The following is a 12,242-nucleotide window of genomic DNA, read 5'->3' on the forward strand; positions in this document are numbered from 1 at the left end:
TGGCTTCCCAGTGTAGCCAGGCTGGTCTGGTGTATACAGTAACCCTCCTGTCTCATCCTGTTTTGAGTGCTATGGTTACAGGCATGAGACACTAAGACAAGCTGTTGGTTTTGGGTGGCTTGCTTTTTATTTCCAGGATAGGACCTCATCATGTAGCCCCTGCTGGCCTAGAACTCACTATGTAAACCAGGCCATCCTCAAATTTACAGAGACCTGCCCCTTACTGTGGCTCACCAATTCTCTGTGGACGGTGTCAGGATGCGTTAATGACACTAACTGATCTGATCAGAGGATTACATCCTTTGTATGTAATCTCGCCCTTAATCCCATCGGCCACTCACTGGGAGTGAGTTCTAGACAAGCACAGGGCACCGATCTGCACTCAGGGCCCATTTTTATTGTGTGTTTTATTTTGCAATGGGTTCTGGCCTTGAGCTCACTCTGCGTCCCAGGGAGACCTTGAATTTGCAAGTCTCCTACCTCAGCCACCAAGTGGCTGAGATGACAGGCCTGCATCCCTGAACCCGGCTTACCTGTGCTTCTCAATAACTCTCCTGAGATTTGCCCAGAGGGTCTGGACACAGAGAAGACAGGGACCAGAGGAGGCTTGGAGCAGAGGGGGACAGCATCCAGTGGAGCCTCAAGAGAGTGCACACTAGTGTGTGTGTGTGTGTGTGTGTGTGTGTGTGTGCGTGTGTGCGTGCATGCATGCATGTGAACTATGCTGTCTTTGCAGGTTTGAGGCGGGCTAACTCAGTCCAGGCCTCCCGCCCCGCCACAGCCTCAATGCCAAGCCCGGCACCTCCTCAGCCCGTGCAACCAGGTACCAGCCACGCAGCCACCTTGTGCCCTGCGTCCCCCAGCAGTGACCCCAGTCCCATCCCAACATCCCAGAAACCTCTCCACACCACTGCCTGCTTCCTGTCTAGCCTGTGTATGAGGCGAGGGAAGGACAGACACCCGGAAGTGGGTCTTCATCACCACCCCTTTCCCTCCCCTTGCAGCGCCCCCTGGGGGCAGCAGGGCCGCTCCTGGGCCAGGACAATTTCCAGAGCAGAGCACAGGCAAGTGGGAATTGTCCCAGCCTCTGCATGAACACATTTACTCAGGCTGTAACCAAGATGGGTCTGACCAGGCCTAAGCAACTCCTTTCTGAACCCCTGAACTATCCACACTGTGGCTAGTTCCTGTGGCTCAGAGCATAGACCGCTGGGCACCATTCCTGGTCCTTCCCTTCCTTCTGTGTGACTCCTGGCAAGTAACTATACCTCTCTGAGTTTCTTTCTTTCTTTTTTTTTTCTATAAAGTTGGAGTCAGGATAATATTTCCCTTTTAGTTTGTGAAGATTAAAGAAACTAAAACACTTTTTAAAACTTAGCTTAAAAAAAAAAAAAACAAAACAAAACAGCTTTTATGGAGCCTGGAGTGTGTTTGGCCCAGGTTAAATGAACAGTGATTACTCTGACCCACATATAAGCAGGCCTCAGATGCCTGGTTGTCATGGTTACGTGGTAGCTATTGTTTTTCACGGACTGTCAAGGTTTAATGCAACTAATATTGACTACCATAGAAACAAGTCTGGATTCGGTAACTCCCCTTCTACAAATAAAGAACTAAGACTCAGAGATGTTAAGTAACTGGCCCTGGGTCATACAGCTGACGCTGAGAGGTTCATGTTGTCTGGCTGAGTTCACACCACTGTCTGAGCCCTATAAGGCTCATCTTGTCCTGGTCTTATCCAAATCCGCCCTGGTTTTGCAGACTCCAGGGCCTTCCCCTCATTCTGAGTATGACCTGGGAACTTGTATTCTGGAAGGTTTCTCAAGCCACATTGCTACAACAGGCTCAACACTGCCTCTTTTCTCTCCACAGAGGCTCCTCCAAGTGAGCCTGGCTATCAAGGGGCTGTCGCCCCAGCGCGGGAGGAGAGGACAGGACCCGCAGGGGGCTTCCAGGCAGCGCCCCACACTGCAGGCCCCTATTCCCAGGCGGCTTCTGCCCGCCAGCCACCACCTGCTGCCGAGGAGGATGAGGAAGAAGCCAATAGCTATGACTCCGATGAAGCCAGTAGGTGCCTGGGGGTGGGGGGTACAGGTTGGGAAAACTCACCCAGAAACTAACCCAGTGGGACAGAAATGGAACTCTAGGGTCAGTAGATGCCCCCTAACTGCTAATATGTATAGCCTAAAATTCCCGTGGTTCTGGAGATCAAAGCCAGGGTTTTGAGTGTGAGGGAAAGGAAAGGGCTCTGTCATTGAGATACAACCCCCCTCGGCTCCCCAGCGCTAGGGTGGCCAGTGAGCGCCACCGTGTGGTCAGTGTCGAAACTACACATTTCATGGGTTAAAGTGAGTGCAGCATCATTGAATCATTTAAAGCCTGTAGTGTTGTTGTTTTTTTTTTTTTTTTTTTTTTTTTTTTTTTTTTTGGGGGGGGGGAGTTCAGAGGAGTGGCCAAGCTGCCAAAGAAAATTACCTGGTATCCCACAGCCCAACAAAGGCATGAGCTTCTGTGTCTAACGTGTGTTTTTATCTGCAGTCATTCTTCCCCCCCTGATGGGGACTTCACCCACTCAATGATTTGTTAGGCACCTACTGTGTCCCTCTCGGACTCAGACCCAGAGGGCCAGGGACACACACATGCACGCATGCACACATATACGTGTACACGCCCCTTCCATGTGGATTTTTCTTCTGCTATGGCTGAAGCAGTCAGGATGGGTGCTACTGGGTGGTGGGGTGACCTGGTTGGGACTCCCAATCTGTATTGCTTCCTGTGTAGGCTGATGGATGGGTAAACCAAGGCACTGTGGGGAAAGTGCTTGTTAAACTGGACACTGCTTTGTTGGGCTGAGCACACAAGCGGAATGGTAGGTGTCTTATCCAAATGGTAGAGACCGGAGTGTGGATGCTCTGGGTGGGCCTACCCTCCCACCACGGCCACTACATTTCCTACTTCCTGTCCCTAGTGTGTGGAGACGAAACCTTCCCCTCATCCTGCATCTAGTCTTGGAAAGGCTTCCTATGACTCAGAAATGGCCAGCGTCTTAGTTGGGGGTTTCTCTTGCTGGGATTAAACACCATGACTAAAAGCAGTTTGAGAAAGAAAAGGTTTATTTTACGAACGAAAGTCAAGGCAGGGGGGCCTAGAGGCAGAAGCTAATGCAGAAGCCATGAAGGAGTTCTGCTTACATGGTTGCTCCTTGTAGCTTAGCCAACCTGCTTTCCTATAAAACCCAGGACCACCAACCCCGGGGTGACAACACCCACAGCGATCTGAATCCTCTCCCACCAAGAAAATGTTCCATAGGCCAGTCTGTGAGGACATTTTCTCAGTTGACAAACCAGCATAGTCAGTGAGTGAAGAAAGGCTCCTGGGGTGGGGAGCACACTGTGAGGCATAGCAGCTGTCCCTGTTGTCACAGGTGCTCTTCAGAGTCGGGTCTGTGGTCTCAGCAAACACAGAGGGGAGCCCAGCCTGTCTCCTCGGCTTCAACACCACTCCATATCTGCCATCCCTGATCCTCAGTGAGGCTACTCTTTCGTGTCCCAAGTGTGACCTCTCGGAGCCTCCAGGCTGCTCTGGCATAAGCTCAGATGCAGGGTTGGTTACAGCAAGCTTGGCTTCTCTCTGTTTCTCACAGCTCATCTTTTGTCGCTGACAAGGATTTGTTGACCTCACAGCAGATGCCTCTGAGTGCTCCAGGCACTAGGACATTAGGGCAAAAGGCAGCAGGGGGGAAAGAGTCAAACCGTGAATGAGCCCCTTGCAGGCTGAGTGATCTCTCCAGGGGTGGGGCTCCTCTAGGAAGTGACTTTTGAGCCAAGCTGTAGGGCTTGAGAGGGTGTGAGCCATGACAGCCCGGAGTGGGAGAGCATTCCTAGGAAGGGAGGCAGCAAAAATGCTGACTTTCATTCTTTCCTTCTGCGTGCACACACAGGAATACCTACTATGTGTCCTGCACACAGTAGGGACATAGTAGTTAATCAGCCATCTCATGTCCTCAGGGCACCCTCAATCTGTCAGGGGATAAAGTCACATGATCGCAGAAGGCCCCAGAACAGAGTTCTGCTAGGATAGAGTATCAGACCAGGGTCTGCCCTCATCTCTCTCTGTGGTCTCAGTGCCTAGCTGAGGCTGGACACATTGGTAGGTACTCAGGGAATGCTTGTCGACTGACTAAGGAAATGCTTTGCTTGGTTCCTGTCTCTGTTGCCTGCAGCCACACTGGGTGCCCTGGAATTCAGTCTTCTCTATGACCAAGACAACAGCAACCTGCAGTGCACCATCATCAGAGCGAAGGTGCGTGGGGACCCCTGGGGAGGCTCTGGTTTTCTAAGAGACTCGGGCGGGGATGAATCCCAAGCCCGGAACCCGTCACTGGCCGGTGGCAATGACAGAGAAGAGAACAGGGTCCCTCTAGGGATGGTCCTGTGGCCGCTTCCTGTGAGTTGAGTCAGCTTGGCGGTGAGGATTGCCCAGGATACCCACAGCATACCAGGGGGGATGCTGCAGGTAACCTCCAAGACAGCCTGACTTGGTGACATCTTTGCTGCCGATGTCTTTGTCCACTAGGGGGCAGTAGTGAGGTGGAGACGGTGGCTGTGGATGGTAAGGGGGGTGAGCAGGGAGGCACCACAGGCTTCCCAGGAAGGTGAGCTGAATGATTCCAGGCCCTGGGAGACCCCTCCCAAGATGAACTTAAGCCTGGGACCCCAGGAAAACCTAGCACATTCTGGACTAGACTCCCCCAGAGCAGATGCTGGCCCAAGCCACCTTGCTGCTCTGCTGCTGGGGGGCAGGTGGGAGGGGCTAACCCTGTCACTGGGGTGACAGTGGTCTCCTTCCCCCAAGGTTGGCTGGGAAAACTGGACGCAAAGTGAGGGGCCTTTTGTAGGTATCTGTCCCTGCTGACCTGTGGTAGAAATAAGGCCTCCATTTGACTCCTCATATGTCCCAAGAGGCAACATGCCTAAAACAGGCCCCACATTAAGCTACCTTCCCTCCGAAGTCACTTCTTTGGCATGCACTTATTGAGCCCCTACTGTATACCAGGTTCTATGGTAAGTGCTCAGTTGTATATTCTTTCTTCCCTTCTATTTCAGTGATCAGACGAGAGAGGCATTTTTATCAGCCCATTAGTCAGGTGGAGAAACTGAGGCCAGAAAGCTAATGCCAGGGGTTACATCCCCTGAGAGATGAGGTTCATCTTCAAAGGCCAAGATCTCATTTATTACTTCCTGAATCCCACAGACCTGTGGACACCATGGCCCCATCAATCAGATGAGCAAGTTGAGGTCATAGGCAGGACTCTTGCCTCAGCCTGGGTGGGGTGGACAGTGTGTCTGACTTGCAAAAATTTGAGGGTTGCTCAGATGAATGAAGCCAGCTTATCTGACCTCAGAAAATGATGATAAATTATAAACATCCTCTCCAGGTCTGGAGGAGAGGCAGAGCCTGTGAGTCTCACTCTCCAAGTGAGGAAACTGAGGCCTCGGATAAGTGCAAAGGTCAGGCCCTGTGTTCGGGACTGCCTCTGTCCCCAGCCTCTCCTCTCTGCTAGCTATGCCCGATGTTCCCATTCCCCGGGAGCCTCGCATTCCTCCTCTCAGCAGCATGGAACCAGGTTCAGAGAGGCATGGAGAGCTGCCCAAGGCCACATAGCTAGGGAGTGTCACCTGATGCGGCCACAATTATCACGACACAGTGTCCCCTGTTCTGTCCCCACCGGGTGAGACAGATGCTATCGCCTGCTGTGGCTGGTGGACTCATGCCTCTTCCTCTGCTCCCAGGGACTGAAGCCCATGGACGCCAATGGCTTGGCGGACCCCTATGTGAAGCTGCATCTGCTGCCTGGAGCCAGCAAGGTACTCAGAGGCCCTGGGTTCTGCATGGGATCTCAGCTCAGAGCTTGAGGCCCCTCCCATCCCAGGATGGGCAAAGCCCTCACAGTGGGGGGAGGGTAGCGCCCCCAGAACAAAACTCTGGAGTCCAGCAGCTGCCAAAGGCAAGTGGGAGCAATCACACAGATTGTACACACACACACACACACACACACACACACACACACACACACAGAGGCATCTGCAGCAGTAGTAGGGTTTCTAGGGTTCAGGGCTAAGTCCTTGGATACTGCCCTGCCGCTAAAGGGATGTGGGCCCTGACCTTCCCTGCTCCCCTGCGAGCCTTCCTTAACTCTGGGATTAATTTCCCTCTTCCGTGGCCTCACTCAGAATGTGGAAGGTGGTGGTAGGAGCCGCTTCTGTAGCTTTCCTGTTTTGCTTTTTCTGTGTCCAAGGTAGAGTGTCAGTAGGGGGTAGGGGGAGCCACAAGGTTTTGTGTTCCTGGGACAATGCCTGTTACACAGAGTTGTGAGTTTCCAATACCTAATAAGATAAGAGAGGGCACATACATGCACATATACATGCTCAAACACATGCATGCGCATATGCATGCAAACACACACATGTATGTACATGTATGTGTATGTATACATATATACATTCATGCATGTGCACATACACACACATACAGGTACATACATACTTTGTCCTATCATTGTCTTTGAGTCAAGGACATGCCCACTCCTGTCTGTGTCTATGGTCCCTTCTCTTCCTCCAATCCACTGGTGACTTTTGCTGCCTATCAAAATCCATGTAGGTCTACTCATTTATTTACACATTAGTGTGAATTAGGGCCATCCAGCCTCTTCCTGTGTTGTAGGTGTATTTCTAGTCTTCTCTCCCGGAGTGGAATGAAACTTTCTGTACTGTGTTTTTAGAAAGCTAGGCCTGATGGCACAGACTTATAACTCCAGCTACTGGGCAGGCTGAGGCAGGAGGATCACAAGCTCAAGGCCTGCCCGAGCAATCTAGTGAGCTCCATCCAGAGAGTTATTATCGTTTAGTGTGGGGGTGTTGGGGCACCTCCCTACTATGTGCAAGGCTCTGGGACCCATCCTCACTGCCGAGGGAGGGAGGCTGGCTCCCCCTACTGACCCCCAGAGGACTTTCAGGCATGGAGGACACTGTCCAAGGAGTCAGGACATAACCCCATACCCCTGCCTCAGAACACATTTCTGCTATAAGTCATGTCTGTCTCCAAGAGACACAGCCAAGCTTTCTCACTTAAGGGGGTGTTCAAGGAGGGACTCCAGGTTGGCTCCGCTGACAGGTGCCTGTCTGTCTGTCTTCTGGGGCTCTAGTCCAACAAGCTTCGTACAAAGACCCTGCGCAACACTCGGAACCCCGTGTGGAACGAGACGCTGCAGTATCATGGCATTACGGAGGAAGACATGCAGAGGAAGACACTCAGGTGCCTGCAGGTGGCCGTGGAGGGCAGGGCTAACCCTTACAAATAGCATGGACTCCCGATGGAACTGTAATACCTAGGTGCACGTGGCTGTCAGCCTGTGTTATCCAGGCATCCCTGACAGACATTTGCACATGCTCAGTACAGACTGAGGGTGGTTTTTGTCCCTGGTTGGCTGAATGTGTTAGGATGTAGAACCCATAGTTATAGAGGTGCAGCTAAGACTCACACGCATGGTGCAGGGTTGTGTGTGCCTCATTCCACTTGGAAGGTGGAGGCAGGAAGATCAGGCATTCTGGGCCAGCCTGGACTACATAGTGAGTTTTAATCTAGCCTGTGCTACATTGCAAGTCTTGTCTGAAAAAAAAAAAAAACTGGTGTGTATGGTGTGATCTTGTATACACAGGATCAAGTGCAGGCACATGACTCCTTGCAGTCAAGAGTGAGTCTCTCAGGGTAAGGGAGGGTGAGGGCCTCTGGGCACTGGAATGTTCTAGCTCTTTACCTGAGCAGTGGTTATAATATACAGACCCCTCAGGTTGTGAACTGAGTCACTTACCTGACTGAAGGTAATTGGAGGCTGCAGTCTCATCCCTGGCCACACCCAGTGCCCCTTATCCAGGCACACAGTGGGGCTCAGTGTCTGTTGCTCTCTCTCTGGCTCACGGCAGGATCTCTGTGTGCGACGAGGACAAGTTCGGCCACAACGAGTTCATTGGTGAGACCAGGTTCTCGCTCAAGAAGCTGAAGGCTAACCAGAGGAAAAACTTCAACATCTGCCTGGAGCGGGTGATCCCGGTGAGCCAAGGGGTCACCGCGGGGTCACCGCCTTCTTACAGCGCTGTGTGGGCATCAGGCCGGGGCAGGGTAGAGCACCAGACGGGGGTGGGGTGACTTAGGTTCGGAACAAATGGCGAGGGTCACCCCCAAGAAACAGGGGTGCCTCCAGCATGAGAGGTGCAGCCTCTTTGTGCCAGACGGCCATGAAAAGGTACACTTCTGCAGTCAGCTGGGAGTGTGGGTCACACAGAGTAAGTCATGAAAGCCTGCCCTTGGGTCCCTGTCTGGTGGCAGTTGACTTTTCACTGGCTGTGGTGTGCTTAGGGTAGTGCCATTGCCAGTGTTGGCCCCTCCTCACCTCTAAATGGTGAAGGTCGGCAGGCTAGACCCTAAGAACCCTGAACCACTCGTCCCGAGCAAATGGATGTACTTGTGGTTTATGTGTGGATTCTCTGACACTTGGACAGTCCGCTGGGCCTCCCTGGTGTCTTCTGCAAATTGGAGAAGGCCGTAGAACTCACACCAATGGCTCCTCCCCTCTCTCCAGCCCCGTCTTGACAGCTATGTTGTGTAAACATTGGGGAGAGAGAAGTGGGGAGGTGTCTGGCTTGGAGAGCCCATCTGCCTATGTGGCTCCTGGCCCTCCTTGGGCAGGGGGATGAATACCCAAGGTTACCTTCCCATCCTGTCTCCTCCCACAGATGAAGCGCGCAGGGACCACGGGGTCAGCCCGTGGCATGGCTCTCTATGAGGAGGAGGTGAGCTGGCTGTGGGTGGGAAGCAGGCCTGTGGAGACCACCAGGGGTCATTTTTCTCTCCTCTTCTTCTCCTCTCTCTTTATTCAGTCAGTGACCTGCTGGTTCATGGGGTGGGGGGAGCTATCCTTCATCCCCAGACTAGACCACAGGAAGAGGAGACTGTTCCTATGGTTAAACACCCATGTTCCTGGACCCGCTTCATGTGGCCTCTGCTGCATCTCTTTATTGGGATCTGAGGTCATTCAGGTCAGGGACCAGGATGGAACCCAGTACAATGAATGTGCCAAGTCAGGGATCTGCCCCTGCCTGGCTCAAGCTAAGTTTGGGCTCAACATATCTGAGCCTGACCCATGACGTTCTACCAGGCCAGCTAGGCAGAGGCACCTGCCATTCATGGTGCAGACTCTCTTGCTGTCCCTAGCTCTCCTGCCCTCCACAGTGGTCTCCCATAGTAACCACCCATATCCCCCCCACTCTAAGCCCCACACCGCCTTTTGCCACATGCAGCAGGTGGAGCGGATCGGCGACATAGAGGAACGGGGCAAGATTCTGGTGTCCCTCATGTACAGCACGCAGCAAGGCGGCCTCATTGTGGGAATCATCCGCTGTGTGCACCTGGCCGCCATGGACGCCAATGGCTACTCAGACCCCTTCGTCAAGCTGTGAGTTGGTGTTCTGGGGGGTGAGGGGGCAGTGAGGACCAGACACTCATCCTAGATCATTAACCATTGAGACCTAGAGAAGGAAGGGATCCGGTTGGGATCACACAGCTAAACTAGGCTCAGAACAGACTAAAGGCAAGCTGGAGTATCAGAAAGCCAGCCGATGTGTTGCCTGCTATGTGGGAACATCTGTCACTGTCCCCTCCTAGAGGGATTGGCACGGTGATCCCACTCACAGCCCAGGAGTCAGCCGCACGGTCCCCAGTAGCTCAGACCTCAGCTATCAGAGAAGCAATGGGGGCTTCATCCAAATCACTATAGAAACACTCAAGAGACCCCAGACTCGGGGCTATTCCAGCAATCTCATCAAAGTGGTGTGCCTGTCCTGAGAAGATTTTGAACCCTTTTGCTCACTTTCTGGGAAATATAAGAACGTAGTGGACTCAGTTGGTGGAATGTTCCTCAGTTGTTCTGATCATTACGGAGGGCCGAAGCCTGATCCCCAGAATACTCGTTTCCACACAGAAGATGCTGGTTAAGCACCTACTGTGTGCCCTAGGCACTCGGAGGAAGAGCTTCCTGGTGTGTGCAAAGGCCCTGGGGTGAACAGGAAGATGAGGAAGGGGTGGAGAAGAGCATGATGGGAGAGGTGAGACCCAACCACACAGGCACTGGGGCCTTGTGAGGATTCTAAACTCTTCCCCGAGGTCTCAGGAAGCCAGGGGATAGCTTTGAGCCTCAGAAAGAGACGGGAAGCTCAGAGCAGGGCCCCCACTATCCAAGGCAGTGCCAGTGTTGGGTCACTTTCTGATTTACGGGTGTCTCCCCTCAGCTGGCTGAAACCGGACATGGGGAAGAAAGCCAAGCACAAGACTCAGATTAAAAAGAAAACCCTGAACCCTGAGTTTAATGAGGTAAGGCTAGCCTGACCTCTGCCACACTGCTGGGGACTTCCTGTGTGTGTGAGAGAGGGGAATGGGTTCCTTCCAGAATATTCCTAATCGCCCCCAAAAGAGCGTTTCCATTACATCAAAAGGAAAGGGGGACAGGCGTCCCAGTCACAGGCAGAGCTCCCAGCCTGAGGGCACAGCGGGAAGCAGTTTTCAGAGAGTGAGCTAAGTCACCTCCACTGTCTTTCCCTGCATGCTGATGCTGAGTGTGAGCTCAGACCTCAGCCTCCTCCACATCCTCCCTTTGGGTCCCACGGAGCAGTGGGGCCTCACACAAACTCTCACCCCTGTGCTCTCAAGGCCGGCACCGAGGCTCAGACCCTGCAATGTCCCAGGTGGACCACTGCGGTAGACTTCTTGCTCCCTGCTCCAGGACTCACACCTCCATATAAGTGCAGAAAATTCAAATCTGAATGTCCCTTGTTTAAGAGGCCTTGCCCGCCTGCGCCTCTTTTTTTTTCTCCCTGACAGACTCCTATTCATGCCTCAAAACACCCATGTTTTGACTTTCCACAGGCAAGGTTATCCTATGCTTTCAGGATCTTTTGTCCCTCCATTCCACGCTAAAATGCCTGCTTCTCCATTAACCGTTAATAAGCCAGCCAGGCGGGTCTGTCCCATCTACAGAGAGAGGACTAAGGAAGGAGTATGAAGGAGCTGAGTTCTGAGCTAACCCATCCAGACAGCCTCCATCTCAAACCTAAAACAAAACACACCAGGGCTGAGCTGGAGCCACAGCTTGGAGTCCCCATCCTGAGTTCTCTCCCTCTGGCCTTGCCTCTGAGCACGGTCAGAGCTGGCAGTTCCTGGTTTCTGATACGATTTGCAAGAGAGGAGGGAAGTATGATGTGGTTCATCTATGACGGTTTTTGAAAGCATCCAAGCACTCACTCAGGAGACTCACACTGTAGGCTGCCCTGCCTTCTCTCAGAATCTGGACCAGTCACAAATAAGGAATTCAAATGGTCATAGTGGGGCAGACCCGGGAGATGGAGGCAGGATTTTCGGAAGTTCAAGGCCATCCCAGGCTACCTAGGGAAACCCTAAGACACTGTCTCAAAACAAAACAACCACAACCAGAATTATCCAATCAAACCCCCTCTTCCCCCAGCCTCAGAAGTGATCCCCCCCAGAATCGATAATAGTGTATACTTCTGAGTTTTAGAAAACATGCAGCCAGCTTGCTCTTAGTTCACCTGACACCACTGTATACACCACACTCACCAATGCATGTCTTGGAAATTGTCTTAATAAATCGGCAGGGTGGATGGACTGAACTCCTTTAGCTCCCACTGGCTCAGTCAGTTACAGACTGAAAGGTAAGAGGCAGCCTACACACCTAACTGTGAGCCCAACAACCCTTACACGTCACCATGACGATGATGCTGTGGGCAGACAAGATGGCTCAGTGAGCCATGGTGCTTGTGGCCAAGTGTGATGACCTGAGTTTGCTCTCTGAGACCAGTTGTCCTCTGACCCCTACACATGAGCCACAGCATGCAAGTGAACAGAATAGTGTGCCTTTGAAGATGGTGACATTAGAAAACTTCTGTCCATCTCTAGCTGTGGTTGGCCTGGAACTCACCTGGTGACTGAAGGCTTCCTTGAACTTGTGGTGGTCCTCCTGCCTCAGCTTCCCAAGTATTGGAAGAAATGTGAACCATCCCATCGACAAGAAATATTTTTGGAAAATGTGCATTATTGATTGTTTTAAATATAAGTTACAGAGTATGGGGGGAATACTTCAAAGATATGAATTTAAGATTAATTTAGTTTTGTTT

At 52.3% G+C, this 12,242-nt stretch overlaps 1 protein-coding gene across 1 annotated transcript in view; it reads left to right on the forward strand.

Annotated features, from left to right (window-relative positions):
* Positions 1-12,242, forward strand: part of RPH3A (rabphilin 3A) — a gene marked incomplete at its 3' end in the record, with an annotated part of 64,669 nt that overhangs the window by 51,237 nt on the left and 1,190 nt on the right. The window contains exons 10-19 of the mRNA XM_080941221.1: positions 737-823; positions 1,005-1,064; positions 1,873-2,067; positions 4,223-4,302; positions 5,793-5,867; positions 7,205-7,314; positions 7,983-8,109; positions 8,793-8,849; positions 9,357-9,511; positions 10,344-10,425. Of these exons, the coding sequence (XP_080797347.1) occupies positions 737-823; positions 1,005-1,064; positions 1,873-2,067; positions 4,223-4,302; positions 5,793-5,867; positions 7,205-7,314; positions 7,983-8,109; positions 8,793-8,849; positions 9,357-9,511; positions 10,344-10,425 (1,028 nt within the window). The remainder of the gene's footprint in view (positions 1-736; positions 824-1,004; positions 1,065-1,872; positions 2,068-4,222; positions 4,303-5,792; positions 5,868-7,204; positions 7,315-7,982; positions 8,110-8,792; positions 8,850-9,356; positions 9,512-10,343; positions 10,426-12,242) is intronic.

The sequence above is a fragment of the Micromys minutus genome, assembly GCF_963924665.1.
Source record: "Micromys minutus genome assembly, chromosome: 29".
Lineage (NCBI taxonomy): Eukaryota > Metazoa > Chordata > Mammalia > Rodentia > Muridae > Micromys > Micromys minutus.